General features: G+C 45.0%; 1 protein-coding gene across 1 annotated transcript in view; it reads right to left on the bottom strand.

Annotated features, from left to right (window-relative positions):
- Positions 1 to 27,893, bottom strand: part of ME3 (malic enzyme 3) — a gene marked incomplete at its 3' end in the record, with an annotated part of 231,122 nt that overhangs the window by 13,988 nt on the left and 189,241 nt on the right. Inside the window, exon 7 of the mRNA XM_080703143.1 lies at positions 18,426 to 18,535. Within this exon, the coding sequence (XP_080559269.1) occupies positions 18,426 to 18,535 (110 nt within the window). The remainder of the gene's footprint in view (positions 1 to 18,425; positions 18,536 to 27,893) is intronic.

Genomic DNA, 27,893 nt, shown 5'->3' with positions numbered 1-27,893 from the left:
TTTTGTTTTTTGGTGGTACTGGGGTTCCTGGAAGCCCTTCTACCTCCGGGCTACACTCCCAGACCTATTTTATATTTTTGAAACAGGGTCTCTTCGAACCTGCACGATCCTCCTGTCCCCGCCTCCCAAATGCAGGGATTACAAGCGTGCGCCACCACGCCCAGCTACCTATCGATGTTTGTTTTTGCTTATTTGCCATCCTGCTGTATTCCAGGGAACAAGGCTTCTAATCAAGGAATTAATTTCACAGTAAACTAAATGCAGCAAAAGGCTCATGCTAAAAAAATTCATTGGTCATAATGAGTACTTAACCACTGAGGAGCAGCTGGCCTATAAGATAGTAGAATGGCCAGCTGACCAAGGAGATAAAAGACTTGAGTTGAGGTAACACTCAGTAAGGAATGATGTTCTGTTTTACAATATGCAACATATGATCTGATTTAGCAAGCTATCCAAGTACGCTTTCTCCCATAGCCAGAGTGCAAGGGTCTGGAAGTGGGCGTGGTTCCTTTCACCATTTTCTCTAATTTCCCAATTTCTGGATTTTTGTTTTTTGTCCCTTCACCCTTGTATGCTACCAGATTAAAGGTATTAGTTCCAAAGAAGGAAATGCTTCCAATAGGATTTAAATATGTTTCTATTGAATTAGGAGTTGAGATCACCAGCCAACAATTTGGGACTTTTTTTTTTTTTTTTTTTTTTTTTTGGTGGTACTAGGGGTGGAACCCAGAGGCTTTCTACCTCCAGGCTATACTCCCAGCCCTATTTTATATTTTATTTGGAAACAGGGTCTCACTAAGTTGCTGAAAGCCTCACTAAGTAGCTGAGGCTGGTTTCGAACCTGCACGATCCTCCTGTCTCAGCCTCCCCAGCGCAGGGATTACAAGCGTGCGCCACCACGGCCGACTAATTTGGGACTCTTTATGCCACTAAACAAGTGATAGAGCCTGGCAGCCAAGAGAAAATTGGCAGGAAGAGTATATCTGGAGCAGAGGGGATTCTCTGCGGGCATGTTTGAGTACTTCCGTGCCCAGTAGTAAGTATTAATGAATACTATTGCAACTGAAGAGAGGCAGGACTACTGAAGATTCAAAGCCCTTCCCTCATAAATGGAGGTTTGGGTCACCCTACTGGGCAAAGGACCCTGGCTAGCTAAGGTTCTACCTGAGGACAAGAAAACATGGAATAGGAGGTTGAAGAGATTTATAAATATCAGCTATAGTTTTATGACTGGTTAAATAAATAATATCATGTATATTTATTCTTTGATTATTATGTGAATATATGCAGTGGTATAAATTAGCTAATTCCTCCCCCCTTTTCCTTCCTATGTTTGGCTGGATGTTAATTTTACACTTTAGTCATTGAGTAGCAGAATTTTCAAGCATGACTGTCATTGAATTTTTAAAGTACTTAATCCTGATCAGAGAATGATAGTATGACTATTTCCAAAAGATGAATAAAACAACTATTGATACTTGGCCTCTTCCCATTTGGGGGAGGAGGTGAGAAGGTCTTCATATCTTTTTTTGGGGTACACCCCAGCCCTATTTTTTTTTTAAATTTTGAAACAAGGTCTCACTAAGTTGCAAAGAGCCTCACTAAGTAGCTGAGGCTGTCCGTGAACCGTGATCCTCCTGTCTCAGCCTCCCAAGTGCTGGGATTGCAAGCGTGCACCACCATGCCCAGCTAGTCTTCATATCTTGGAGAGCTGCATTTTGTTAGAGGTTCCCCCTTTTATTGTCCGGAAGGTAGAAAAATGTATGGCATAATGTACATGGATCTTGAATAGCCAAAACAAGGGACTGTGCCAATTATTGGGTAATTGTTCCTCAGCTCCAAATGCACACTTTCTACAAATTGCTTGATCTGTAAACCATTGTTCAGCCTTACTGCCTGGCTTTACATGGGGACCTGCTAGTAGGGAGCATTAGAGGGAGATGGAAAGGCTGGGTGGGTGGGTGGGTGGGGGGAAGAACATTTTTCCCAACATCATTCAGTTCTGTAGGTTTGCCAGGTGAAATGTAGGACAGTTAGTAAAATCTGAATTTTAAATAAACAACAAGATATTTTTAGTATGAGTATGTTCTGTGCAATATTAGCATAAATATTCTAAAAATACTTATTTAACATTGAATAACAGCATCCTGGATTTTGTTTTTATAAATTGGGGACCCCCACAGCCTTGGCTCATCTCCCAGCAGCAGTTGAATCCAGTTTGCATGTTGTCCATTTATTAAGACAACTTGGAGGCCTCGTAGAAAGATGCCCTCCCCCCAAGGACACTAATAGTGGTAGCCAACCTCGGGGTGGTAGCAGATCCATAGTGTTTCTTTCTGTCCTCCTCCTCCTCCTCCTCCTCTTCCTCCTCTTCCTCCTCTTCCTCCTCTGCCGCCGCCGCCGCCGCCGCCTCTTCCATCTCCTCCTCCTCCTCCTTTTCTTTTTTTTTTTTTGTACCAGGGATTGAATCCAAGGACATTCTTCCTCTGAGCTAAATCCCCAGACATTTTTAGTGTTTTGAAATAGGGAGGGCCTTACTAAGTTGCCGAGGCTGGCCTTGAACCTGTGATCTTCCTGTCTCAGCCTCCCAAGACCTGTCAATAGATGTGCACCACCATGCCTTGCCTGGTTTGCTTTTTAGTCTTTTAATACACTATTAGCAATTCATTATATTAATTTCTCCCTGTCAAAGTAACTGGTGCAGACCCTGACTGATACAGAGAGTTCACAATAAAAATCTAATCACAGTTGGCAATGTTAAGTCTCCAGGATGGCTAAAGAAAACGAAATTAAAGTGATACTATTTATGTCTTGTTCAACTTGCACAATTAAAAAAACAATGATGTCTTTTAGGGCTGGTGAGGAAGTAGCAAAATGCAAAATGCCCCAGCATACTTTAATTTTAAATGTCTACAATCCGTTTTTAGAAAACTATTTCCTGGTACAGACCAAGAGCATAAACTGTTGCTGCCCTTTAGCTTCATACTTCTACTTCTGGAAGTCTATGTATGGAAAAATCATAAATATATGTACTAGGACATGTATGTCAAGTGTTATCTACAATGCAGAATGAGTGGAAATAACTTAAACATCTAGCAAAGAAATCATGATTAAGTTAATTAGCTAGTGTAGACAGTAGAATATTTTATAATCATTAAAAATGGAGGTTTTAAAAGGTGGTACATGTCTATAACCCCCACCCCCCCAACACACACACACACATACTTGAATCCCAACTATTCAGGAGGCTGAGTTGGAGGCCACCCCCTGCAACTGTGTGGGACCCTGTCTCAAAATAGAAAAATAAAAAGGGCTGTGTGGTAGAGCACCCCTGGGTTCAATCCTGAGTACCACAAAAATAAATAAGAACTGAAATTATTAATTAACCTGGAAAATACCATGAGTTAGTAACTAACAGAGATTTATGTGTCTTTTTTTTTGTGTGTGTGGTGGTACTGGAAATTGAATCTAGGGGCATTCTACCTCTTAATTACACCCCCAGTGCTATTTTATTTCACATTGTAAAACAGGGTTTCACAAAGTTGCTGAGGCTGGCTGTGAATCTGTGATCCTCCCGTTTCAGCTTCCCAAGTACTGGGATTATAAGTGTGCACCACCACATCTGGCAGCCTCACGTGTCTTAATTTTAGCATCCATATTTTATAGAATGGGAAAGTGAGGTGCCGAGCAGTTTGCCGAGTTGTCCAAGGTCATATATACAAACCAGATTTAAACCCAGGGAGTCAGTCTTTAGGGTCTGTGCTCTTAACCACTAAACTTTGCTTTACTGAGTCGAAAAGAAGAGAATCTTAAAGAGTACACATATCATGACTCTAATTGTAATGAGACCCATACATGTACACACACACAATTCAGAAGAAATTATGAAATATTAATGGTTGCAGGGTCGGGTATGAGTGAATTTTCTGAGCTCTCTGTTTCCAATTTTCCAAGTGGTTTGCTTTTCTGCTGGCTCAGGGGTGGGGATTTCTCCCAGAACATGGGTTGGTTTTATGCCTGGCTTAGAGGCTCTGTGTTGGGCGGAGATAAGGGGCCCAGCAAGTAGTGGGAGACTATTAAGTGCACACTAATCACTGTGGATGCCAGGAGGCAAACTCTAAACAGGGGCACACTTAGAAGATGGGGTGCTGGCTCTACTGTCGTCACCCAGCAGTGGCCCAGAGGCACTGTGGAGCTGTCAGCAGAGTCCCAGGGGCATGGCTGAGGACTACGGGACTTCTGAGGCCCCCAAGGAGTTCAGTGTGCATTTACTAAGAGCCTATCACAGCAGGATGTGGTGGTGCACACCTGTAATCCCAGTACTTGGGAGGCTGACACGGGAGGATTGCAGATTCAAGGTCAACCTCAGTAAGTTAGTGAGGCCCTCAGCAACTTAGGGAGAACCTGTTTCAAAATAAAAAAAAATTGGGTTGGGGGTATAGCTCAGAGGTAGAATACCCCTGGGTTCAATCCCCAGCACACACACACACACACACACACACACACACACACACACACAGCTACCAGGTGACAGACATCATTCTTTGCATCCTGGAAGACAGAGATGAATCCAACATGGTCCCTGTCCCTTCCATCAGAGAACATCCAATCTACCAAGGCGTTGGCACAAAGTAAATATAACAATTGATAGTCAGAGATCTTTGGAAATTGTTTGGTTCATTTACTTATTGAGCATCAATTGTGAACCAGACTCTAGATACTGAGGGTACCAGGGGTCACCAAACAGACCAGGCCCATTCTTATTTGTGAGGAAGGAAGCCATTCAATGATTGCAAATGTGACGAGTATTATAAAGAAGCTGTGACATGCTTTTTGTTGTTTATGTCTAGAAAAGAACTGAATATTGTCAACCTACCTTTGTAGCTCCATGCCTCCCAATACCAGTGGCAATATTTGTGTTTCCCTAAACATCCAACCATTTTCACACATATGTGCTTTTGTCCACATGCTTCCTGCTGTCCACAAGACTTTTGCACAAGACCTAGTATTCCTTAGGACTTAACCCAAATGACTTCCCCGGGCATCATTAGTTCCCACTCCTATTCTTCTGCCTACATTTTCATCTACCCTGAATAAAGCTAGACTATACCAGGGCCAGGACCATAAATGTATAATCAAAAGAAATTCCTAACTGATGTCCGAGAAAGCAGACTTTAATATTTATTTGTTTGCTTGTTTATTTTGGTACTGGGGATGGAACTCAGGTGCTTTCTACATCCGGGCTACACTCCCAGACCTATTTTATATTTTATTTGGAAACGGGGTCTCACTAGGCTTCTGAGAGCCTCACTAAGTAGCTGAGGCTGGCTTCGAACCTGCATGATCCTCCTGTCTCAGCCTCCCATGTACCGGGATTACAAGCGTGCGCCACCACGCCCGGCTTCAATAATTATTTAAGTTATTAAATAAGTTATTAAAGAGGTGGCAAAGAGGAGTCTATCGTATGATACTCCTTCCAAATCCCTAGGTTGCCTTGGCCCATCATTTTCTCCAAAGTCTACTCATGGTGGCTGGTCTCCATTTCTGTCTCTCTGCAAACAACTCCATTTACTCTCTGTTCCCTAAAGCCTGCTTTCATTTTAGTTATACTGAGCCAGAATATGAATTTATAAAGCTCTCTGGATGATTTGTATGCCAATGCAAGTTTGAGGTGCATCGAACTGGGTGAATTTTCTGGGTGCAGTGCTAGTTTTGTGTTATTTGGAGAGAGTTCAGATTCGACTTCAGGAAAGCCTTGGGCCTCCTAACAGGAGGAGACGCACAAAGCTCCACCAGCAGATGGCGCTAAAGATATTCCATCAGAGCCCTGTTCCAAAGACTCCCTCTCAAAAATTGTTTGGGATTAGAAACTGGACTCACCTTGGGACATTCATCACTGGATGGGGACTGGAGATTATGACATCCCACAGTTGTACAGATAAAAAACAGGCCAGAGAGAGAGGGTGGCTTGGCCTGGTCAGTCACCAGTGAGAAGCCCGGCAGGGACGCCTGGGGTGAAGTGATGCTCTGTCCACTCAGAGTGGGCCACCCAGACAGCCTTTCCTTACTGGAGCTGGAGGCAGGTGAGAGGTGTTGTCTCCATGGAAGGAGCTGTAGGGTGGGTGGTAAAGAGGGGAATTTAGGCAGGAGATGTCAGCATTCTCTGTGACTCTGGAAGGGGCGGAGAATACAATGGCGAATCGGATAGGAAGGAGTCACACATTCAATAAAGGAATACAAGGGCAGCCATCATTTACTGGTCGCTCTCATGGTGACTGTGGCGCTGTGTCACGCTCACTTAATCTCCCCAACAACTTTATGAAGTGTACTTCATAAAGTAGTACTTCACAGTAGTACTACTGTGTTCCCACAATTAGGCCTTCCCCACCCCTCTCAGAAGAGGATCGTGAGGCTCAACTGGAAGCAATCAGGACAGATCTATGAATCCTCTCACCACCAAGTCTATCAACCCTCTGCCATTCCCACACACTCCGCTTTCCTGCTGTAACCGTGGAGATACTGTCCCTACTCCTAGCTAAGACCACTTCTCTTGGTGCACTGGGTCCCATGACTTTTGTCTACTCTAGGAATCTGTACTGTGATTCCCCTGTGTCCCTCGTCTCTCCCTTTCTTGTAGATTATTCCTACCAGCACACACCTGTGTTGCAAAGCCGTCATCTTTAGCCTGGACTGTGCATGCTTGTAATTCCAGTTTTTGGGAGGGTGAGACAAGAGGATCCAAGTTTGCGCCTCAGCAATGTTGTGAAGCCCTCTACAACTTAGTGAGACACTTTTTAGAAATAAAAATAATAGAGGACTGTGTATGACGCTCAGAAGGTTCCTGGCTTCAATTTTCTAGTAACCCCCTAACACACCCCTTCCACTCTTCCATTTTGAAAAGCGCTCGCCTTATTCTATGCAGGCCCCATTCTATACCTTACTCCGCTTCATACTAATGGTCTCTAATTCTTTCCTCCTCCTCCTCCTCCCCCCCCCCCTTCTTTTTGCGGTACTGGGGATGGAACCCAGAGGCATTGCACCTCTGAGTTATACCCCCAGCTCTATTTTTTTTAGTCCTTTTATTTTTGAAACAGGGTCCCAGTGAGTTTCAAAGGGCCTCGCTGAGGCTGTTCAGGAACCCAGATGGCTAATTCTTTTCTTCTTGGTTTCTGTGAAACTCAGTCTAATCAGGCAACTGACTCATCTCTTATCAGTGTCACCCAGCACATCCTCCTTGCCTGGTCAGTGGCCAGTTCTAAGCTTTCTTTCTCAGCAGCATTTGACCTTGTTGCTCCTTCTTTCTTTTGGAGATCTCTTTCTGCACTTGGCTTCTGAAACCCTATACATGTTGGCTACTCCGGGGCTACTTCTTTGTGGTGTCTTTTTGAGGATCCTCTTTTGAGGACAGCCTCTGCTGGAAAGAACTATTCTAATTATAGGCCACAACGCACCAGGAAAATCAAGCCTTATAAAGTTTGACAAGTAAAGCTGGGTGTGATAGTGCATACTTGTAATCTCAGTTCTTTAGTAGGTAAGGCAGGAGGATGGCAGGTTTGCGGCCAGCCTCAGCAACTTAACAAGGACCTCAGCAACTTAGGGAAACCCTGTTTCAAAATTAAAAGTAAATTAGGGCTGGGGTGTAGCTCAGAGGTAAAACGGCCCCTCGCCCCGTTCAATCCTTGGTACCGTATATATATATATATATATATATATATATATATATATATATATGTTGATAAATAAAGTTATCATCTCCATTATTAACTTTTATTTTAGGGGGCTCTTGAGCTATATGCCAGGGATTTAAAAATGAAGAGAAAGGAAGTTGCCTACCTTTTTGGAGGTAACTGCCGTGAGACACTCAGGGGTCCAAGGATATGTGTGGGGGGACATGGCTTGTGCCCGTGCATGCCACGGGCAGCTGACAGCATGGCTGGTTGTTCCCATTCATGATGAAAGAAAAACAAGTTTCTTTTTCAGAGGGAGCTTTCCGTAATTACACTTCCTGAAAACTGAATGCCTGGGGCTGTAGGTTCAGGAAGCACCACAAAAGGACAACCCAAGAGCATGGTTTCTGCTTTTAATAGCCACATTTGACAAAGTTCAAGGAGTCTCCAGGCTGAAGGACAGATTCTGGGGGAGAGGGGAAGAACTCATCGCCTGGCCGGGGGAGGGCGATGATGCTCAGGCAGGCAGGGAGGGGAGAGAGTTGGGCCCAGGCGGCTGTGGAGACCTGGCCCTTGCAGGCCTGCGCAGCCTCTACCTAAAGCCAGAGTGGCTTTGGTGACACCAGATCACCTCCCACAGCAGCCAACGGCAGCCCTCATTCCTTCTTCTGTGTGTTTTGAGCACCTCTTCCAGGGCTTCACTTTCTTATATATAAGAGGAATACAACAGTCTTGTTGTCAATGGGTTGCCGGCCTGAATATCCAGAAAAATCAGGTTGCCCTCTTTGGACCCCAAGCAAAGGACCTTCTACACTACTTCACCATGATTTCTGTGTCATAGGGAAGTTTTCTGGATCCCTTGGATTCTCCAGGCAGCAATTCCAAGACTGTGAAGAAGGCAGAGTTAGGACTATTCAACCAGTCTGGAAGAAGCCTGAGGGAATAATTACCATCTGCTCAGCTTCTCTGAGGTTTTTAGCTGCTACATTGGCTAAAAGAAGTGTCTGATGTTGGCCATGCTGGTGCACACTGGTAATCTGCATACTTGGGAGGATAAGACAGGAGGATCACAGGTTCAAGGCCAGCCTGGGCAACTTAGTAAGACTCTGTCTCAAAATAAAATATAAAAAGGGCTGGTGGTATAGCTCAGACACAGAGTGCCTTTAGGTTCAATCTCCAGCACCATAATAAAAAGAGGGAAAGAATTAGAAGAAGGAAGAGGAGGAGAAGTATAAGGAGCAAGAATCAACTACATGAGACCCCACATGCACCTCTGGGAGGTCCTGAAGGTGGACACCTGCTTCAGCACAGGGGACCTAGTACAAAACAAGGCTCTGGGGGCTGTGGAGAGGTGAGACAGAGGGATGTGGGGGGTTACCCTTTGGGGAAACCAAAGCAAGGCCTGGAACTGCTGCTCAGTGTGTGGTGGGTGAGGTGGGGGCCCGAGAGGGGGCAGTGGACCCCCATGAGTCCAAACAGCCCTTGGTGTCTTGTAAACAGAACCAACTGGACAAAGTCTTCAGAGTTGGGCCATTTGTGTCCCTGCATCTGCAGCTACTGTGGCATCTGTAGCCAACCGGCCCCCTTCCCTGCCTGGGTTATCATCTTTCATTGGTGTGTTTTTTACACCTTTTGGCTGTGCCCTATCTGTGGCCCTGGGGAACTTTGAAGCATCCTGTAGAGTTGGTGACCACTGTCTGGTGCCATACCTGGGCACCAAGGGAGGGTGGATTCATCCAGGCGCCTGTGGCTGAGCTCTGGATGCAGGGTCCCAAGGAAGGTGGTGCTTGAGCCCCTGAGGACAAACCAGAATTGGCCAAGAGTGGGGAAGAGCTTTAGGCGCAGCAACTAGCACATTCACAGAGTTGGCAGAAATGTAGGGGTGAACCTCTCTGTCTTGGGTCTCAAGCCTTCCTCTCTCCTTCTTGTACCTGTTTGTTGAGAGGCGATTATGCACCATGAACTGAGTACCATACATGCCTGCTCCTGCTGTCCGTCCCTATAATCCTTACCATCACCTGTGCTATACATGGGGGCAGTACTGGAAGTACTTGACAATGAATCGGCAGGGTACCAACCAACTAGAATAGATGTGAGCCTTAGGAACACACTCAGGCCATCCCCAAGGTGCTGGCTGGTTATTAGTCACGGCTGTTAATACATTTTTTCCCCATTTGCGGATAAGGACAAGAATGCTCTGAGAATTAAACCACTTGGCCCAAGTCACAAAGCAGAAAGAATTCAGACCTAGACTTGTCTCTGTCCAGTGTCTGCCTATTGAGTATTATGGCTTGCAAATTAAGGCTTAGTGTAAGGGGGTGATGCAGGCCCAACAGCACATGGGTGCCCTGATAGGAGCCTGGCCCTGGGGATGTGCAGGGGCTGCAGCAGAAGGTCCAGGGAAGGCTGGGGAGTGGAGGATGCTCTGGAGCTGATGAGCCAGTTGGGCTTTTCTGTCCCCAGCCACACTGTGTGGTCAGCTTGCACGTGAAGACCCATGGGCACCAGGCTGGCAGCAATCCAGACCTGGCTCCTTGTAAGCAGCCGCCTTCCCAAAGTCAAAATTGGCTTGTCCTTCAGCATGACTGTTCCTACTGCCTTCCCCTTCCAAGCCTCTCTTTCCTTCACTAAGAGCAGAAATGCTTCTCTAGTCCCAGCTGAAATAACAAAAATCACCTGTGGCTCTGTCTATTCTAAAATTCCTGCAGGAGCTGCCAGCCACGAGTCAGTGCCCTAGCAGCCCCGCTCGCTGTGGACCAGTCTGGCCTGGCCGGAAGCTTCCTGTGAGCCTGAGCGGCGGTGGGGGCTGAGGAAACCATGGAAGCCCTGGGAAGCTCTTTCTCTAGGGCTGTAGTGTAGCCCTGTGGCTGACAGTGATTCTGAGGTGCATAGTGCAGTGGGACTGGCAGAGAGTTCACGTACTGTGCCCCAGCTCCTATAAGCACCAGGCTGTGGCCCTGCCTTGGGGGAGCTCAGCCTGGGGGTTCCTGAGGACTTTAGCTCTATCTTTCTAAGGCTGTAAGGCAGGGCTGGTGTTCAGAGCAGGTAGCATGGCTCCAGATTCATGCTTATGGGGGCCACTTGGTTTCAATCCCTGCAGTGTGTGGGTCCCTGGCTCCTGCTGGGTGGTCTGTGCCTGTTCTAGTTCACACATTCAGTGTGGCTCTGGTTTCTGTTTGCCACTGTGATTCCTCATTGCTTACTCCCCTCTGTCTCTCCCCTTTTTTCCTTTCCCTCTCACCTCTGTTCAGTTCTGTCCTTCCCGTTCTTGAGGGTGCTATGTAGTTTTATGTTTCCTTTCTCCCTGCTTTGTACCTGGAGGTAAAGGGGAACAATTCCAGTTTTCCAACTTAGTCCTGATCTCCTCCCCAGTCCTGCAGTGGGAGTTCACATTCCAGCCTTGCCGGTCCTGGTTCCAGCACCAGTTAGCTTCTGACTACACATCCCTTCCCCTCTCTGGTCTCCATCTTTGTGCCTGCAGACTGCAAGATTTAGAGGAGAGACTGGGAACAATGAGGGGAAAGGATCACGGCAGCAGGATGCTGGGAGTAGTGACACCCACACTCAGGTGGGGTCTGGAATTCAACCCTTGGCAAGAGGATCTGCTCCACCATCCTGCATACGTGGGAGCAATCAGCAGCCTGATGTCATAGAGGGAGTGGAGAATTCTGAATCAGACATAATTGGCTTTTAAGCTGGGTGTGGTAGTATACAACTGTAATTCCAATACTTGGAAGGCTGAGACAGGAAAATCACAAGTTTGAGGCTAGCCTCAGCAACTTAGCAAGACCCTCTGCAAATTAGAAAGACCCAAAAAAAAAATATAGTGTTAACCGGGCATGGAGGTGCATGCTTGTAAGCTCAGCATTTGGGAGGCTGAAACAGGAGGATTGTGGTTTGCGGACAACCTCAGCTATTTAGTGAGACCCTTTGCAACTCATTGAGACCCTGTTTCATAATAAAGAAGAAAAAAATAGGGCAGGAGGTGGAGCTCAGAGGTAGAATGCCCCTGGGTTCCATCCCCAGACCTGCAAAACAAATAAACAAACAAACAAATAAACAAAAAAACCCTAAAAAACCCAACAAAAAATAGTGCCAGAGGTGTATCTCTGAGGCAGAATGCCCCTTGTTCAATCCCCAGTACAAAGAAAAAAAGAAAAAGAAAAAAAGAAAAAAATGGGTTCTGGTCCCAGCTTCACACCTGTCTTGTCGTGCTCTGAGCAGGCTTTATACCCTTGTACTTTAGTTTCCTCATCAGTGACACGGGGCAGCAACATCTGTCCCCCCTGTCCCCATGAGGAGGAGGGGGACATTTCCAGGTATTGTTGATACAGTGTGGGTGGAAGAACTGTTCAAACCTAAAGTTTTGTGTTCATGCAAAACATTATTATTTGGCACCATTTGTATCTCCTGGGAAGCAGATTCTGAGACATCATAGTGTGTTTAGGTTCTTTTAGAAGTGCCCTTGTGGAAAGGAGGGGAAGGAAGCAGGCTGAGTCAGAGAGGGAAGGTGAGCTGAGATGTAGACTTGCAGCCTCAGCCAGCCACACTGGGTACTCTGCCCTGCATGGGTCAGACATGGTTGTGCCTTCAGATTCTCTTTAGCTGGATGAGGGCATCCTCTGACAAGGCGGGACCAGCAGGGAGGTGGCTCTCCACTGCTGGGGCTCTGCCTCAGGTGCTGGCAGCCTTGTCATGAGCTGGAGCAATGAGTGTTTCCTTGAAAGAGAGTTTGGGCGGTGCATCTCCATGCCCACCTCTACTGTTTGTTGTTCATTATATGGTTGCACCTAAACATGAGGCTGTGTTCTTCAAAGGCTAGAGTAATATTACTGAGCTTCTGACTTCCTGGTTCTATTTGTCAGCGCTTTTCAAGTTTTAGATTATCACTTTGGTTTTAATTTTTGAGAAAAGAATGAGAAATGTTTTGTCTTCCTTAGCTGTGAGACCCAGAAAACTATTCTTCTGTTTGGCTATAGTTAGGACGCAAAAGCTAATGAACTTAAACAATTTTATAAAAGTTATTAGAACTGATCTAATTTTATAAAAGGCCCATATATCTGCATGTAGGCATGCACACATGAATATATACACACCTGAGTAGGAGAGCACCTCTGGGTGCATTTATATGTGATGAGAGAGGAGGCAGGGGCAGGTGTCCAGGATAGACGTGCCTACATGACTGGGTATGTGTGATTATGGGAATGTCAGTTTCTGTGTGTAGACATCATCCATTCACTCTTCTAATACTAAAAAAAAAACACTACAATGTTCCAGACACTGTCCTGGGACCCAGGAAACAAGAATGACTGAGATCTGGTTGCTGCCACTGGAAGTGAACCATCTTGTGAGGAGCAGATAAGGCAATACAGGCATCTGGGCATGGTGATGGCAGAGACTGGACCAAATGCAGGGAGTACTGGGGTGGGCACCTGCATCCAACCAGGGAGTGGGGGCAATTAACCTCGAGCTGAGTTTTGAAGGATAAAGGTGTTGCTTGAGTGGAGATGATAGAAAGTATGAGCAGGACTTTCATACGCACAGATAAATGACTGGGAAGGAGGTCAGAGGAGTACAAATGAAGAGTCAGATGACAGAGGAGAGACCCCCATGAAGGAGTGTGAACTTTCTCATGGAGAAGGAGTAGTGTGGTTTATCCTCTTTCCCTCGTGTGGCAGTGCTGTGGGGGGATGGTGGCTGATGGGCTGCAGGGTCCTGGTGGGTTCCGTGCATATTATGAGGATGTATACACATGAAGCTGCATGTGTGTCCGCACATCTGGACTCTGCACCAGGTGTGCTGCCCTCATGGCCTCATTTTCCACTTCCCACCTCTGGCCTTGGCAGCTCAGGGATGGGGTGATGGCCATCCTGCTGCTGACTCATGGCGAGTGGCATGATGGGGATGGCTGGGCAGCTGGCAGGTGCTTCCTCCAAGGCCACAGCACACCACTGATTGCTGGATTGAAGCAAAGTGACTGGCAGGCAGTAAAAGAATGGCTCCTGCCCCACCTGGTCTCCCTGGATGGTACTGCTCTGTTGTGCATCATGCCTGCTTGTCAGGGTGAGGCTGGCTTGCCCAGCCAGTGTCCATCCTGGGTTCAGGCATCAGGCAGAGACAGAACACTGAGGCTGCAAGGATGGGGTGTGGCCCTCTCTGGGTCTTCTCCCTTCTGGACATATAGTCTTTAAGCACTAAAAACATATATTAGAAATGAATTGCCTAGTAGTATGCTACAACTATGCTATCCCCCAGCAAAATTCATGACAAATACAAAAGAAATTACCTTATTGCCTTTCTTACCCCCCATGATGTGGACCATAAGAAAAGGAAGAGGCACTTGGCTCCGTAAGTGAGTAGAAAACCTAGAACAGCATGGTGAGTGGTTATGAGGTTGGAATTTAGAGTCCAGATTCCTTGGCTCAAATCTTAATTGTATACTTACTGGCTATAAGCTACTTATTTTCTTTGTTCTTCAGTTTCTTTACTTATAAGATGCAGATGCAAACATCTTATTGTATTAAATGTGTAGTGTGTCTAGAACCATGTACAAGAAATGAAATATTTGGGGGACTTCCGGGAAGATGGCGACCGAGAAAAGCGGGGCTTAAGAGTCCCGCTAACAACCAATCTCCACTACCACAAAAAGAGCGCCTTTCATAGCCAGAAAACACCATCACCAGAAAAACAAAAAAACCCACCAGGCTCCAGAGAGAAAGCGGACTGAGAACAGAGCTCAGGGCCACAGAGGAGACACACGCGCCCGAGGACGCGGCAGCAGCGCCATACTGCCAGCGGCAGCGGCGAACTCAACGGACGGCTACAGCAAGCCAGGAGAGCCGCTGCAGAACAGCCAGGCGGGATCTTTCGGCGCAGACAGCATTTAAAGCTCCCAGTGGCTGAGCTCAGCATACGCTGCAGGGATTCAGAGTGGAAATCAAAACCAGAGAAGAAAAAATACGCCAGCCTCATGGCCGAGGGCGTGGCAGAGGCGCCATATTGCCACCAGCGGCGGCAGCAGCAGTGAATTCACCGAGTCCAGTATAGCTACATCTGCGTACTCAAGAACAGTGAGTCAAATTGCGGGCCACAGAGGAGAAATCGCAGTACTGGGCCTCCTGGGACTTGACCCAGTGAGGGAGTGGTGGTGGCAGAGATATCAAACCATAGGAGAACGTGCAACCTGGCACTCCCCATAGTTTAAAGCAGCCTCTATCGACTCCCTGGGTCGGAGACTCTGTGATACAACCCAGTAAAGGAGTAGTGGGGTCTGAGATACTACAGACTCGAGATCCAGAGCACCTTAAGTGAAGCCATAGTGACCCAAGGGAAGAACCCAGAGAAGGCACAAACCTCCAAAATCATGGGAAAGAGGAATAACACTGGAGTAATGAATGTGCACAACCCCACAACATCAGAACCTGATAAAACAGAAAATCAGAGATTTCTAGAAGATCAAATCAGGAAAATAACTGTAGAAATAATAGAGGTGCTTCGAAAAGAACTCAGAGAGAGCCAAAAAGAGATAAAGGATGCAATTAATGAAGTAAAGGCCTCAATTCAAAGCACAAACAACCGATTAGACCACATGGGGAACAGAATCTCGCTCTTAGAAGATGAGCAATCCAAAAATGAATGCATAGTTTCTAATCTAGAAAAAAATATCCAACATCAGGAATCTGACATTGAAGAAATATGGGCCCATCTTAAGAGAGCTAACCTAAGAATAATTGGAATAGAGGAGGGAAAAGAAAGTGATACCAAAGGGATCAACAATCTCTTCAAGGAAGTAATAGCAGAAAATTTTCCAAATATAGAGCAAGAGGTTGATACACAGATCCAGGAAACTTATAGAACTCCCTTTAGACAGGATTGGAGAAGAGGATACCCACGCCATATAATTGTCAAAATGACCAATGTGGAAGCCAAGCAGAGAATCTTAAAGGCAACAAAAACAAAGGGCCAACTGACATTCAGAGGCAAACCAATTAGAATCACTCCAGACTTCCCAAACCAAGTCATGAGAGCCAGAAGGGCTTGGAGTAACATATTCCAAACTCTGAAAGAAAACAACTTCCAGCCAAAAATTTCCTATCCAGCAAAACTTTCTATCAAATTAGATGGAGAAATAAGAAGCTTCCATGACAAACAGAAACTGAAGGAATTTATGTCTTCAAAACCAGCGCTAGAGAAAATACTCAAAGAGATTAACTACAAAGAAGAAATAGGTAACACTCACCAGAACCAGAGAAACAAGAGTTTCCATCCAACAGACAACTAAGATTGGTTATCTGTGGAGATTCATTATTTATGTTAGTCTTTTACCTATCTCTAAGTTGTATTGTTTGCCTTTATTGTTGTTAATTTTTAGGATTTCTAGTTGGAATATTAATATACCTTCAGATATAGCATTTGGAAATATTTTATCCAATTCTATTAGTAACTTTTAACTCTGTTTACATTGTCTTTGGATATACAATATTTTCTTTTATTTTTTAGGGAGTTTGTATATTCTTCTGTTGCCTGTGCCATTGAAATCATATCCAAGAAATCACTGCCAATTTCAGTGTTGTGAGGTTTTATGACCCAGATTTTCTCCTAAAAGTTTATAGTCTTAAGATTTATATTTAGGTCTTTTATCTATTTTGAGTTAATACTTGTATATGGGATTAGGTAAAGGTCCAATTTTATTCTTTTCCATGTAAGTATTATTTTTCAACAATATTTAGTTAAAAGATTATTATTTCCACCACCAAATGTTCGTGGAAACCTTGTCAAAAATAACTTGACAATATAGGGAAGAATTTAGCTCTAGGCTTGTATTTAACTCCAATGGTCTATATATCTGCCTTTAGAACAGTACTACACTGTTTCAATTATTGTAGCTTTATATGGTTTGAAATCAGAAAATATATATCTTCTAGCTTTGTTCTTTTTCAAGATCGTTTTGGGTATCTAGAATTCATATTCCATATTAGGATAGATTTTTTTCTGAAAAATAAATATATAAATATATGATAGTTTCACCTAAAAAAACAGAAAAAAATATGCTCTAGTAAGAAAGAAAGCAAAAAGAAATATTGAAATGCTATCTTTAAATCATCAAACGCTTGGTATCAGACAAATGAAACTGTTATGTGAGATTATCATTTTTAATTTTGGATAAATTGCTATAATACTAGATGTCAACCACTAAGCCAAGCATGGGAAGGAGGGATGGGGAGAGAATGGGGTGGGGATCGGGTGGGGGCTGACTGGGCGATGTGTGCATGTATGTCTACAAAAGTTTGTATCCCACTATGATGTATGAATACAGTGCACCAATAAAATAAAATTAAAAAAAAAAGAAATGAAATATTTGTGAAAAATCATAAATATTAGCTAAAAGTCTTAGCTGATTTGAGTTTTCTCAAATCTATTCCTAACTCACTTGATGGAATGTTGTGACCTCTTTGGGCCTCCACAAATCATATGTAGAATGAGATGTTGGCCAATCTTTTACTCTTAAGGACCTACACCTGCCCGTAACAACTCACTGTTTTTATCTGACATGGATCTTTGGTTTTAACCAATTTTCCTTTCCAAACTTTATTTGTTAAATAATAATCTATGTGGCTTGGTATGGTGCTTTCCAAGTGTAATTCCAATCTTTGGGAAGCTGAGACAGAAGGGTCATAGGTTTGAGGACAGCCTTAGCAACTTAGCTAGATTTTCAGTAACCTAAGGAGACACTGTTTCAAAACAAAACAAAACAAAACAAAACAAACAAAGAAACAAAAAGGCTTGGGGAGTATCTCAGAGGAAGAAGCCCCTTGGGCATAATCCTCAGTACTGCACAGAAACACAAACATGTACGCGCGCACACACACACACACACACACACACACACACACACTAATAACCTATGTGGACCCATAAAGTTTTTTTTGTTTGTTTGTTTTAGTTTCAACAAATAAGAGCTCCACTGCTCCTTACAGAGAACTTCTGGATCAGACGTGATCATCCCAGAGAGGCTGCCTTTCCACTCAAGCTTCAGATACTGGCACCTCCATAGCAGGAAATGAATACCTTCACATAGTTCTGGGCCCTAGAACAGATGACCCAGTGGACCCAGGAATAGAAGACGTTTCACACTGGCTTTGGATATGCTCTGTGTCCCTGGTGGCACTGTCTTTCAGACATTGTCTCAGGAGCACACATTTCAGCCAAATTCAGAGAAGGAATCATCTTGACTCTTTGACAGAAATGCCCTGTGTGGAAAATTCAAGAGCAAATTGTAGTTCATTCTTATGGTGACTGATGCTTTGGCCTGATGAGTCCTTTGTGTTAGTACTTTCTAAATATCAGCTCTTTAAATTTTCACAAAACACTCTGAAGCAATTATTATTTTCTCCATAGAATAGATAATATTACTGTGGTCAGATATGTAATTTGTCAAAGTTACTAGTAAATGACAACATTGTTGAGAATTTCTTACATGTATTAAAGCACGTAATTCTTACCTACTTCCGAAGTGGTAATGATCACTATCCTATAGTTAAGCAAACTGAAACTGAGCAAAGTTAAGGAACTTGTTCAAAGTCATAAAGCTAAGCACTGGCCAAGTGGAAGCTGAATCCAAGTTGAATGTTCTTTCTCCAACAGCTGCTGGCAGCAAACCAGCTGTAAGGTGACACCTGTCTCCCGCTTTGGCGCCCAGGCAAGCCCTGTGGAGAGATGTTAGTCCCCAGTGGCTTTGTCAGGTGGGTGGAAACCTACCTTGGATGTCATCGTTGAACATGCAGTACTTGTTGCGGTATTTGTTGAGCAGGCGGAAGGCGTTGGCATTGGCAAAGTCTTCAAACTGGATGAGGCAGTTTATTCCAAACCTGTGGGGAGAAAGAGGAAGAAAGACATGATGACCCCCCCTGAAGCAGATCCCTGGCAGATGGCAGTCCAAACTGGAGAGTGTGGGGGCTCAGACAGGATGGGGGGGTGGCATGGCTCTGTCATTTGGGTTTTTGTCACCTGGGTAGATCTGGAACTGCCGGGATTAGAGCTCTGCCGGCCACATCAACGACAACGATGGGGAGGGAAGAAACGAAGGGCACTGGGCTTAGTTGTCAGCCAAGCAAACATTCCTAGAACTAAGGCAGACAGTGGCTCCCATGGCTGTCATGGCAGTCCCTGCGTGCCAGGAGGGCTGAGCCTTCCCTGTAGCCTGTGGCCATCTGTGATCCCAGGAGAAAGCTCACTCCAAACCTGAGTGCATGCAGAGAGTGAGGCTTCTTCACTACAAATTGCTGGGGAGCTTCTGTAGCCTTCAAATATCACCCTTGCCACATTCTGAGGCCTGGAGTTCCTCTGTTAGAGACTCCTCTAAGTTCAGGCAATGGTCCCTGACAAGTTCCAAGGAACGCTAGGAAAGGCCATGGCATGAAGCCACTGTCATCTACTCACGTCCTGGTGAAGTTGTTCTGCAACTTATAGGAGTAAAAGAATGAGTTACTGCGCTGGTTAAAAATGCAGATCACCAGGCTCATCTCCCAGCTGGTCTCACTCAAAGGAGGAGGGAATCTGCATCTTTACGCGCACTCCAGATGGTTCTAATTCTGACAATCTAGAGGACTTAGAGAAACACTGCCTTGGTGGATGAGACAATGCCCAGTGAGCTGCTTGACATGCCTTATCGGAAATTTAATTTGCATTGCTGCTGAGATTTCACCGTCTTCAAAACAAAGGGAGGGGAGGCTGGTTCATTAGAGTTTCATCACCTATTTTTCCCAGAAAGCTGAGAGCAACTTTTCCTGCTTCTTTGCGGGAGGCCTCCTCTGCCTAAGATTTCTGTGTACGGATTTCCCCCTCACTCTGGGTTTACTCTTTGATTATGGTTATATATATATATATATATATATATATATATATATATATATATATGTATAGTTTTTTGTGTGTGATACTGAGGAAGGAACCCAGGGGAATTCTACCTCTGAGCTACACCCCCAGCCCTGTTTTTTATTCTTTATTTTGAAACAGGGACTCACTGAGTTGCAAAGGGCCTCACTAAGTAGTTGAGGCTGTCCACGAACCGTGATCCTTTTGTCTCAGACTCCCAAATGCTGGGATAACAGGTGTGTGCTACCACGCCCGGCTGATATTTTTGTTGGTGCATTTTATTTAGTATTTCTGGAAGCAGGCATGGAGTGAATTAATAAAAATTACTTAACACACGGACAAAAAGTCATTTTCATCTCCTGGATCAATTTGTGAGTAACAGTATCTCAAGTCATGTTTATTGAGGAAAAGGTCCTGAGTGATTCCTATTAAACAGGAGTGTCAGGGCATGTGATAGGAAGTGGCCTGACATTGCCAGTCTGGTCTGAACTACTGGCTTGGGACCCTCTAGGGACCAGCTGTGGGAAAATATATTACCTTGCTAGAACAGGTGGTTGTGGTGGCTTCCTGTGCCCTCCAGGAACCTTTCTTACAAGGCTAGTGGCTATGGGTGGGTGAGTAGCACTGATATGACCCAGAAAACATTTTTTCCAACCTCATAATTTGTGCATGGCTTACTCTGTCCAGCGTAAGTGCCAGTGAGGGGGGTCAATATTTGCTTTGGCCTGGTATTTCGGCGGTCTTGGCTGGACAGAGCTTCTGGTGGGTCACCTGGAGCTGGGGTCTTGTTACTGGGGGCAGAAACAAAGAGGTCCAATGATGAAGAGTGTTGGGCTTGGGTCAGGATGCCTGTGGGCCTGACCCGGATCTCTACTTACCACCAAGTGACCTGTCACTTCATCCTCTATTCTTATTTTTTTTTTTGGCCTTTTTTAAATTTTTGAAACAGGGTCTTGCTAAGTTGTTGAGGCTTCAATCCTCCTGTCTCAGCCTCCCAAGTACTGGGATTGCAGACATGTACCATTGTGCCTGGCTGTTTTACCTTCTTTACCTCAATATCTTATTGGTCACAATGATATCTTCCTGGCTAACTTCTGTGGGCTGTTGTGAGGATTAAAAGCTGAGGGTAATTTGTTTTTGTTTTACTGATGTATAATTGACTAATAAAAACTATGAAGGCATACAATGGGATGATTTTATATATGTATATATTGTGAAATTATTATCACAATTGAGTTAGCTAATACAATTGAGTTAGCTAACACACCTATGATTTATTTGCATGTGTGCATTGTGGTGAGAAAGCTTAAGATTCACTCTCTTAGCAAATTTAAAGTATACAATACAATTCTATTAGCTATAGTCTAGGATGAGTTTTAGACTGTACAGTGCTAAACATAAATGTGGTTCTGACCATATTTCCTATTTACAATGCTAGAGCAAGTGCTATGTCTCCTCACCTACTGTCCAGTCTTCTTCTTCCTGTTTAGACGTTTTTGAGAGAGGAAGGGTCACAGGTGGTTAACGTGGTACTAATTGCAGAGGGGATACTCAACCCCCTCCTAGGCATGGGATATATTTGGTGTGAGAGAGAGCACAACCTTGAGAGGTTATAAAAGGAAGTAATGGCAGAAGGGAAAAGCCAGGTTTCAGCAAGACCAGGAGAACAGGTCATCAGAGTAATGAGGATATAGAAGAGTTTATTGATTACATATCTAGCGTTGCAAGACTAAAAAGAGTTTGGGAGGAGCATGAGGTGTAAGGGATTATGATAAATGGTGGAGAGCACTTAGCACCAGCCTTGAACTTCTGTGAGCTCCCGAGATGGCTTAATGACATCTCCCTGTGTGCCTCAATGGGGGAGCAACAGAGAGGCTACAAAATGCCCCTCTTTGAGGTCACCCCAGTACCATTAGGTACAATCATCAACACTCAAGAGAAAGTAATCTCATAATTTCTCTCAATAGCAATTCCATGTCTTAACAGTTCTTTAACAGTCAGTACCAAGAACAGTGCCTGATGCACAGTAGGTACTCAACAAGACAGTCAGCCCTCCCCTCCACATCTGCAGGTTTATATCCACAGATTCAACCAATCCCAAGCACAACATATTTGAAAAAAATAACTGCCTCTATACTTTACATGTACAGATGTTTTTCTTCCAATTATTCCCTCAACAATATAGTATAACAACTATTTCCACAGCATTTAAATTATGTAAGATTCATAAGTAATCTAGAAATGACACAGGAGAATGTGCATAGGTTATATGCAAATTTATGCCATTTGTATTGGGAACTTGAGCATCCGTAGATTTTAGTATCCACAAGGGGTACTAGAGCAAACCTCCCTTGGATACTGAAGGACGACTGTACTATGAATAGAAATGATAAATAAAAACCTCCCATGCACAAATATAATGCCAGGCTTACCAAGCCAAAAATTTCTGTGATTTTTTTGTTTGGGGTATGAATTTCAAGTATTTGAATTGGGAGTGAGGAACAGAATGTCTTTGGTTGTGGTGACATTTTACTATATATAAGACTTCCAGCATTGCTTCACAACTAGCCTGTAGCTAAAATGCTGAAAAGGTCAGACCACAAAACAAGTTATACATGTCTCCATCTTCTCTCTCTCTCTCTCTCTCTCTCTCTCTCTCTCTCTCTCTCTCTCTCTCTCTCTCACACACACACACACACACACACACTCACAACTAACATACTTGACCTTAAGCAAACCACCACTTGTTTGCCAAGGTAAAAATACCGCAAGAATTATAAATACCTTTTCTCAGTGTATGATTACTATTTCATATTTAACTCAGTTTTACATAAAATACTCCTCTTTCCCATAGAACAATTTGATGGAATACGCCACTTTAATCTCTACTTGAGATGATATAAAAGGCCACATGGACCACTCATCCAGTAATGTGGTCTGAGAGTTGCTAGGTATCCAGAGCTCCAGAACCCTGTCCGTCTTGTACATGCATCCCAGGGCTGCTCTTTGGGCCTTTCATCATCAGTGACCACGCTTCTCTAAGGTTTCTCCCTGTCCCCTTTCAGTCTCTGACCACAGCCTCTGGTTCCATCCCCTCTATTACATCTGCATCAAGACCTCTGGGCCCTTGACCATATCATCCCTGCCCCTGTCCTGTCTCCTGTGGCCTTTCATAAGACCAGGTTACTGTCCAGCCTGGATCAAGAGTGGTTGCTTCAGTCACAGTCTTAGCACCATCCATCCATCCATCCATCCATCCATCCATCCACATCCACTGAGCACCAGTGACAAGCTGAATGATACTATTGTCCAACAGTGACTTAGGAAAGGGTAGCTACATGAAGGGGTGATGGAAACTGAGTGTTGGGAGTTTGCCCGCCAAATGAACAAAGTAATTAAAAGCTCATTAAAAACATAAACAAAATTTACAGTGAAAATCTAAATGGCTTAGGTGGAAAAACTATTCTCAGTGTATCCAAATATATCCAAATACAGGCTTTTGCCTCTACACAAATTTAAACATTAATTATCCACTACTTGACATACTTACTGAAATGCTAACAACAATAAAAATAGTTAACGTTTATTGATATTTATTCCCTATTCTTTGCATGCACTCATTCTGTCAGTCTTTACATGGCCTGAGAAAGTAGGTGCTATTTTCAGAGAGGGAATCTTGAGTTACAGATGTTATTTGCCCAGGGGCTGTTCACTCTCTTGCACTTGGTAGGTGGTGGAGCTGGAATTTGGATCTGGCTCTAATCTGACTCCAGGATCTGTCTTAAATTTAAATTTAAAAGCAATATAGGTTTGTAAAACATAAAACTAATAAAGCTGGATTTTTTTTCTCCAATGGGGAAATCATACTCTGATGGGGAGACAGAGCCCTTCTTTTTCTGTCTCTGACAAACTCTAAGGTCTTGCCCAAGTTTCCTTTTACTCTCTGGATCTCAGATTCTTGGTTTGAGCATGTCAAAGGCAGAGCATGGGTTACTTAAATGTCTGGAGTTGGAGTTGATGCAGTAAGAGCTTCACTCAGATACTGTAAGACTAAGGGAGAGATCTGACCCCTTTTAGTAAGAGCAACATATGGGAAGCCAAGCTGGAGAGTCAGTGTCTCAGAGTACTCTGTGCAGGCCATGCCCGCCAGGGGCCCTGGAAGGAGCAGTGGATCCCCTCCCAAGGGGGCTGCTCAGGGATCTGGGTAGTTTCCTGATTTTACTGCTGGCTGTGTACTTCTTTCTGTTCTGCTAGAAGCCTCCTTCTGCTTATCTGTCCCCTTTTGCACTCCTGAACTCTTCACCCTGCAGTCCTGGCAGCAGCGGAGGAACATTTGATGATTCCGCAGGGGAGAATTCCTGCGATGGAGAAAAAGGCGCCTCCCCAAGCGGCACAGGGAGCTGCACAGACTTCCCAGCCCTGGGGACTCGGCTGGGAAATGGCGTCGGAGCTTTCAGGGAAGGTATTCCAAAGCTAGGGGTCCCTTACAGACAGGATGATGGGTGGATGTCCCACCCCTCCCCATCTCCCAGCCCCGTCTCCAGGCAAGAGGGAGCCTGCAAATGGTGACCAGTGCTGGGAGTCTGAGCGAGCTGGCTGTGCTACAGCGTGATGAAACCTAGGCCACAGCCAACTGACCTCGCACCTGCCAGCTGGCATTCAGCCCCAGGGAAAGGGGGGGCGTGAGGTGATGCGTTTCCCCTCATCGACAGACCTAAAGCAGAGTGAGGGATGTCGGCCAGAGCAGAGCATTCCAGGAACTGCAGACCTGGTTCCTCTGTCCCATAGGTCAAGACCTGCCATTCTTTCAAACACCTGGATCTGACCTCTTTCAGGCCTGAACAAACAACAGGGACCTGGGAGGAGCAGGTGAACTTGCTCAGCCTGTCTCCAAATACAGTGACTAAAAGCTACCATTCATATTTCCATAAGAGTGGGCTCTCTTCTTTAAATGAAAAACACATGCAGGACTCCCATGGCAGAGTGTTCAGTGAGAATATGTTGTCACACAATGGAAAAATATTTCTCCTCTTCTCTTCTTTGTCCTTCCTGGAACTAGAGCTGATAGAATCATGCAATTCTATTTTTTTCCTATTCTATATATTCCATTAAAATCTGGGCCCTTGAGATGTGCTCAGAAAGAGATTTTGTGCTAAAGTAAGTTTGGACACTGTATATTACATACAGCATATGCAATGTATATGTAAGGCCTTGAAAAGTCTTACATTAAGAAATGTGCTTAGCCAGGCGTGGTGGCACATGCTTGTAATCCCAGCGCTTGGGAGGCTGAGACAGGAGGATTGCACAGGTTTGAAGCCAGACCCAGCCACTGAGTGAGGCTCTCAGCAACTTAGTGAGACCCTGTTTCCAAATAAAGTATAAAATAGGTCTGGGAACATAGTCCTGAGGTATAAAAGCCCTGGGCTCCATCCTCAGTAACACACACACACACACACACACACACACACACACACACACACACAAAATGCTAAGCCAGGCATGGTGGTGCATGCTTGTAATCCCATTACTTGGGAGGCTGAGATTGGAGGATTTGGGTTTGCAGACAGCCTTGGCTACTTAGTGAAGCCTTCCGCAACTTAGTGAGACCCTGTTTCAAAATAAAGAATACAAAAAAAAAAAACAGGCTGAGGGTGGAGCTTGGAGGTAGAATGCCCCTGGGTTCAATCACCAGCACCACAAAACCAAAAACAAAAAATGTGCTTAACTCTGTATTTTCTAAACTTACTTTACCAGAGACCTTACGCTGCTGTGTCCCTCCCTCCACACCTATAATGAAGCATGCTTTGAAGGACCTGACTCTCTATAGAAAGAATCTTGTATGAATGGGGCTGGATGGATTCTGAGTGAAGCCATCTCTTCTGGGGTTACTGCAATTGCTGTTTCTGGCCAGGATCCTACGATGACTGGTCTCACCTCTTCAAGTTTATCCTTCTTTCTCCTATCCACACCTTTCTGTACACAGACTGTGTGGGCCAGTTAGTTTTGGAAAACCCTAAGAGGGCTTCCCCTGTCTTTGGGGTTGTGTCCAAATTCCATAGCTGGTGTTAACTTTGGCCCCAACTCTGTTGGCTGACACTGGTCTATGTCTTCCGACACTCTGGGTACATTCTGCTGCTTTCCAGCCACTGTGGGATGTGGCACAGTCCCATGTCTTTGCTTCTTTTCCTAGAAGGTACCTTTTGGTCCAGGTCAACTTCTACTCAAGCTGTAGGGCCCAGCTCAAATGTCTCCTCTCCTAGGAAGCCCTCTGTGATCCATCTTTCCCTACCTTTATAATAAGGAGAATTCTTCTCTACTATGGATTTCCATGATATTCGAACATATCTATAATAACATGTGTCACACTGTATCACAATTATTCACTGAAATTTGTGTTCCAATTCAATTTGTACAGGTATCTTCTTTGTGCCAGGAACTAAATTATGCTAGGCATGATAAAAAAATTCAATGCATCAAACATGTGTCAGTGTCCATTATGAACAATGAACTGTTCTACTTGACATAACATAAAGATATTCACAGTCAAATGAGGACACAAGAAAATTTAAAAAGGCAATTGCCACACACTGTGGCAGGAGTAATTCTAAAGTTTTGTACAAAGTACGTGAGAAGACAGGCAGCTGGTCCCCTGGGGGAAGCAGGAAGCGGGAGCATCAGAGAATGGGCACTTCAACTTCGTGAGTTGTGGAGTGAAGGAAGAGCAGGGGTTCCCAGACAGAGAAGTGTGGATGGGGAGGGACGAGGGTCGTGGGCAGAGGGAATGGCATACAGGTAGAATGAGAGAGTGTGGAACCTTCCTGGAGTCCAGGAAAATGCATAGAGCTGGATCTTGGGAGATAGAAGGTGAAGAAGGGGAGGAGATGGGGAGATGAGGATGGGTGGGACCCTGGGGCCACCCTGTAACATGCTGTGTAAAGAGCCTAAGCAGCCTAAGGACAATGGGGACCCACCGAGTGGCTTGGGCAGGGAGATGCATGTGTTTTAGGAAGCACATTCTGGAAGCAGAATGGATGACAGACCGACGGCTAGGAAGATATACTGAAGACAAGGCAGCCTGTAGCCACAGTGAGAGATCGTGACATATTGTGCAAAGCAATGGGGCCTCCAACAGAGAGGAGGGGTTGGGAAAAGATACTAAGAAAATAAAATGAATAGTTCAGAAGAAAGGCAGAGAATGGGGGTATGGGGCGAGCTTTGCGACTGAGCAGACTTGGTTCCATCACTTGGTAAATGCTGACCACAGGTGAGTGATTTAACAAATTTCAGTCTGCACTGATACTAGAGTGAGATAATAATGCCTCGTTTGCAGTCCTGGTGTGAGAATTAAATAAGAGTATACAAAATCCTGGCACATTTTAGGGATTGAGTCCCTGGAGATATTGGCAAGTAAGGAGATGATTTAATAACAGGCCAGAGGTGGAAGATGGAGGGGAAGGAGGAGCCCATTGTGGTGGTGGGTGGTGCCGTCTACTTGTGTGATGTTGCATGGACACATTTGTGAAGTTGTAGGCTGCGCATGAGGCTGAAACAGGAAGATTTGAATATCTAGACAGCCTCAGCTACTTAACGAGACTCTCTGCAACTTAGTGAGACCCTGTTTCAAAATAAAGAATAGTGAGAGGGGCATGCAGCCCAGGTCATGGGCCAGATGTGGGTGCCCAGGCAACATGAGTGCAGAGCGCAGTGAGCAGGCCCAGAGCACTCCTACATCAGGGATCAGAGGGAGGCCCAGAAAGCAAGCCCAGCAAAGGCTGTGAGAGCCACAGAGGCAGAAGGGGGCCCAAGGAGCAGCCGCCACAAGTTCCAAGCAAAAGGCTGTGGCTGGGAGTGTCAAGTGCAATGGGGCTGGAGGAGTGTCTGCTGGAGTCAGCTTCTAGAAGCCCTCTGGTGAACTCTGCTGACCACTCTCAAGTGGTGAAGGGGAACCATACTGCACGGGGGGTGAACATGTAAATGAGAGGGGCGGGACTGTCAGTGATGAAGAATTTCAAGAAGTTTGGCTGCTAAGGAGGGTAGGGTGACAGCCACTGGGGGAGGCAGGACTGAAAGGTGGGTTTGTTTTGAAGATGGGAGTGTTACACACAAGATAAAGGATCCAACATGGAGGAGAGATGACAGATGAAGGATGAGGAACAAGAGGAGGGAAGATGTGGGCCCTAGAGAACAGCTAGGGTGGGAAGACATGGTGGGACATCGGGGGACAGATGTGACTGGTTACAATAGTGCTTAGCCACAGAGGCCTATGAGGGAGGGATTCGTTCCTCTGAGGTGAGGAAGGGTTTGAGGAGGTCAACAAAAAGGACAGAAATACTTTTCTGTGGGTGAGAAAGT

The sequence above is a fragment of the Muscardinus avellanarius genome (genome assembly GCF_963383645.1).
Source record: "Muscardinus avellanarius genome assembly, chromosome: 1".
NCBI classification, from domain to species: Eukaryota; Metazoa; Chordata; class Mammalia; order Rodentia; family Gliridae; genus Muscardinus; species Muscardinus avellanarius.
Note: the sequence above shows the minus strand (reverse complement) of the source record. Positions and strands in the feature narration are given on the sequence as shown.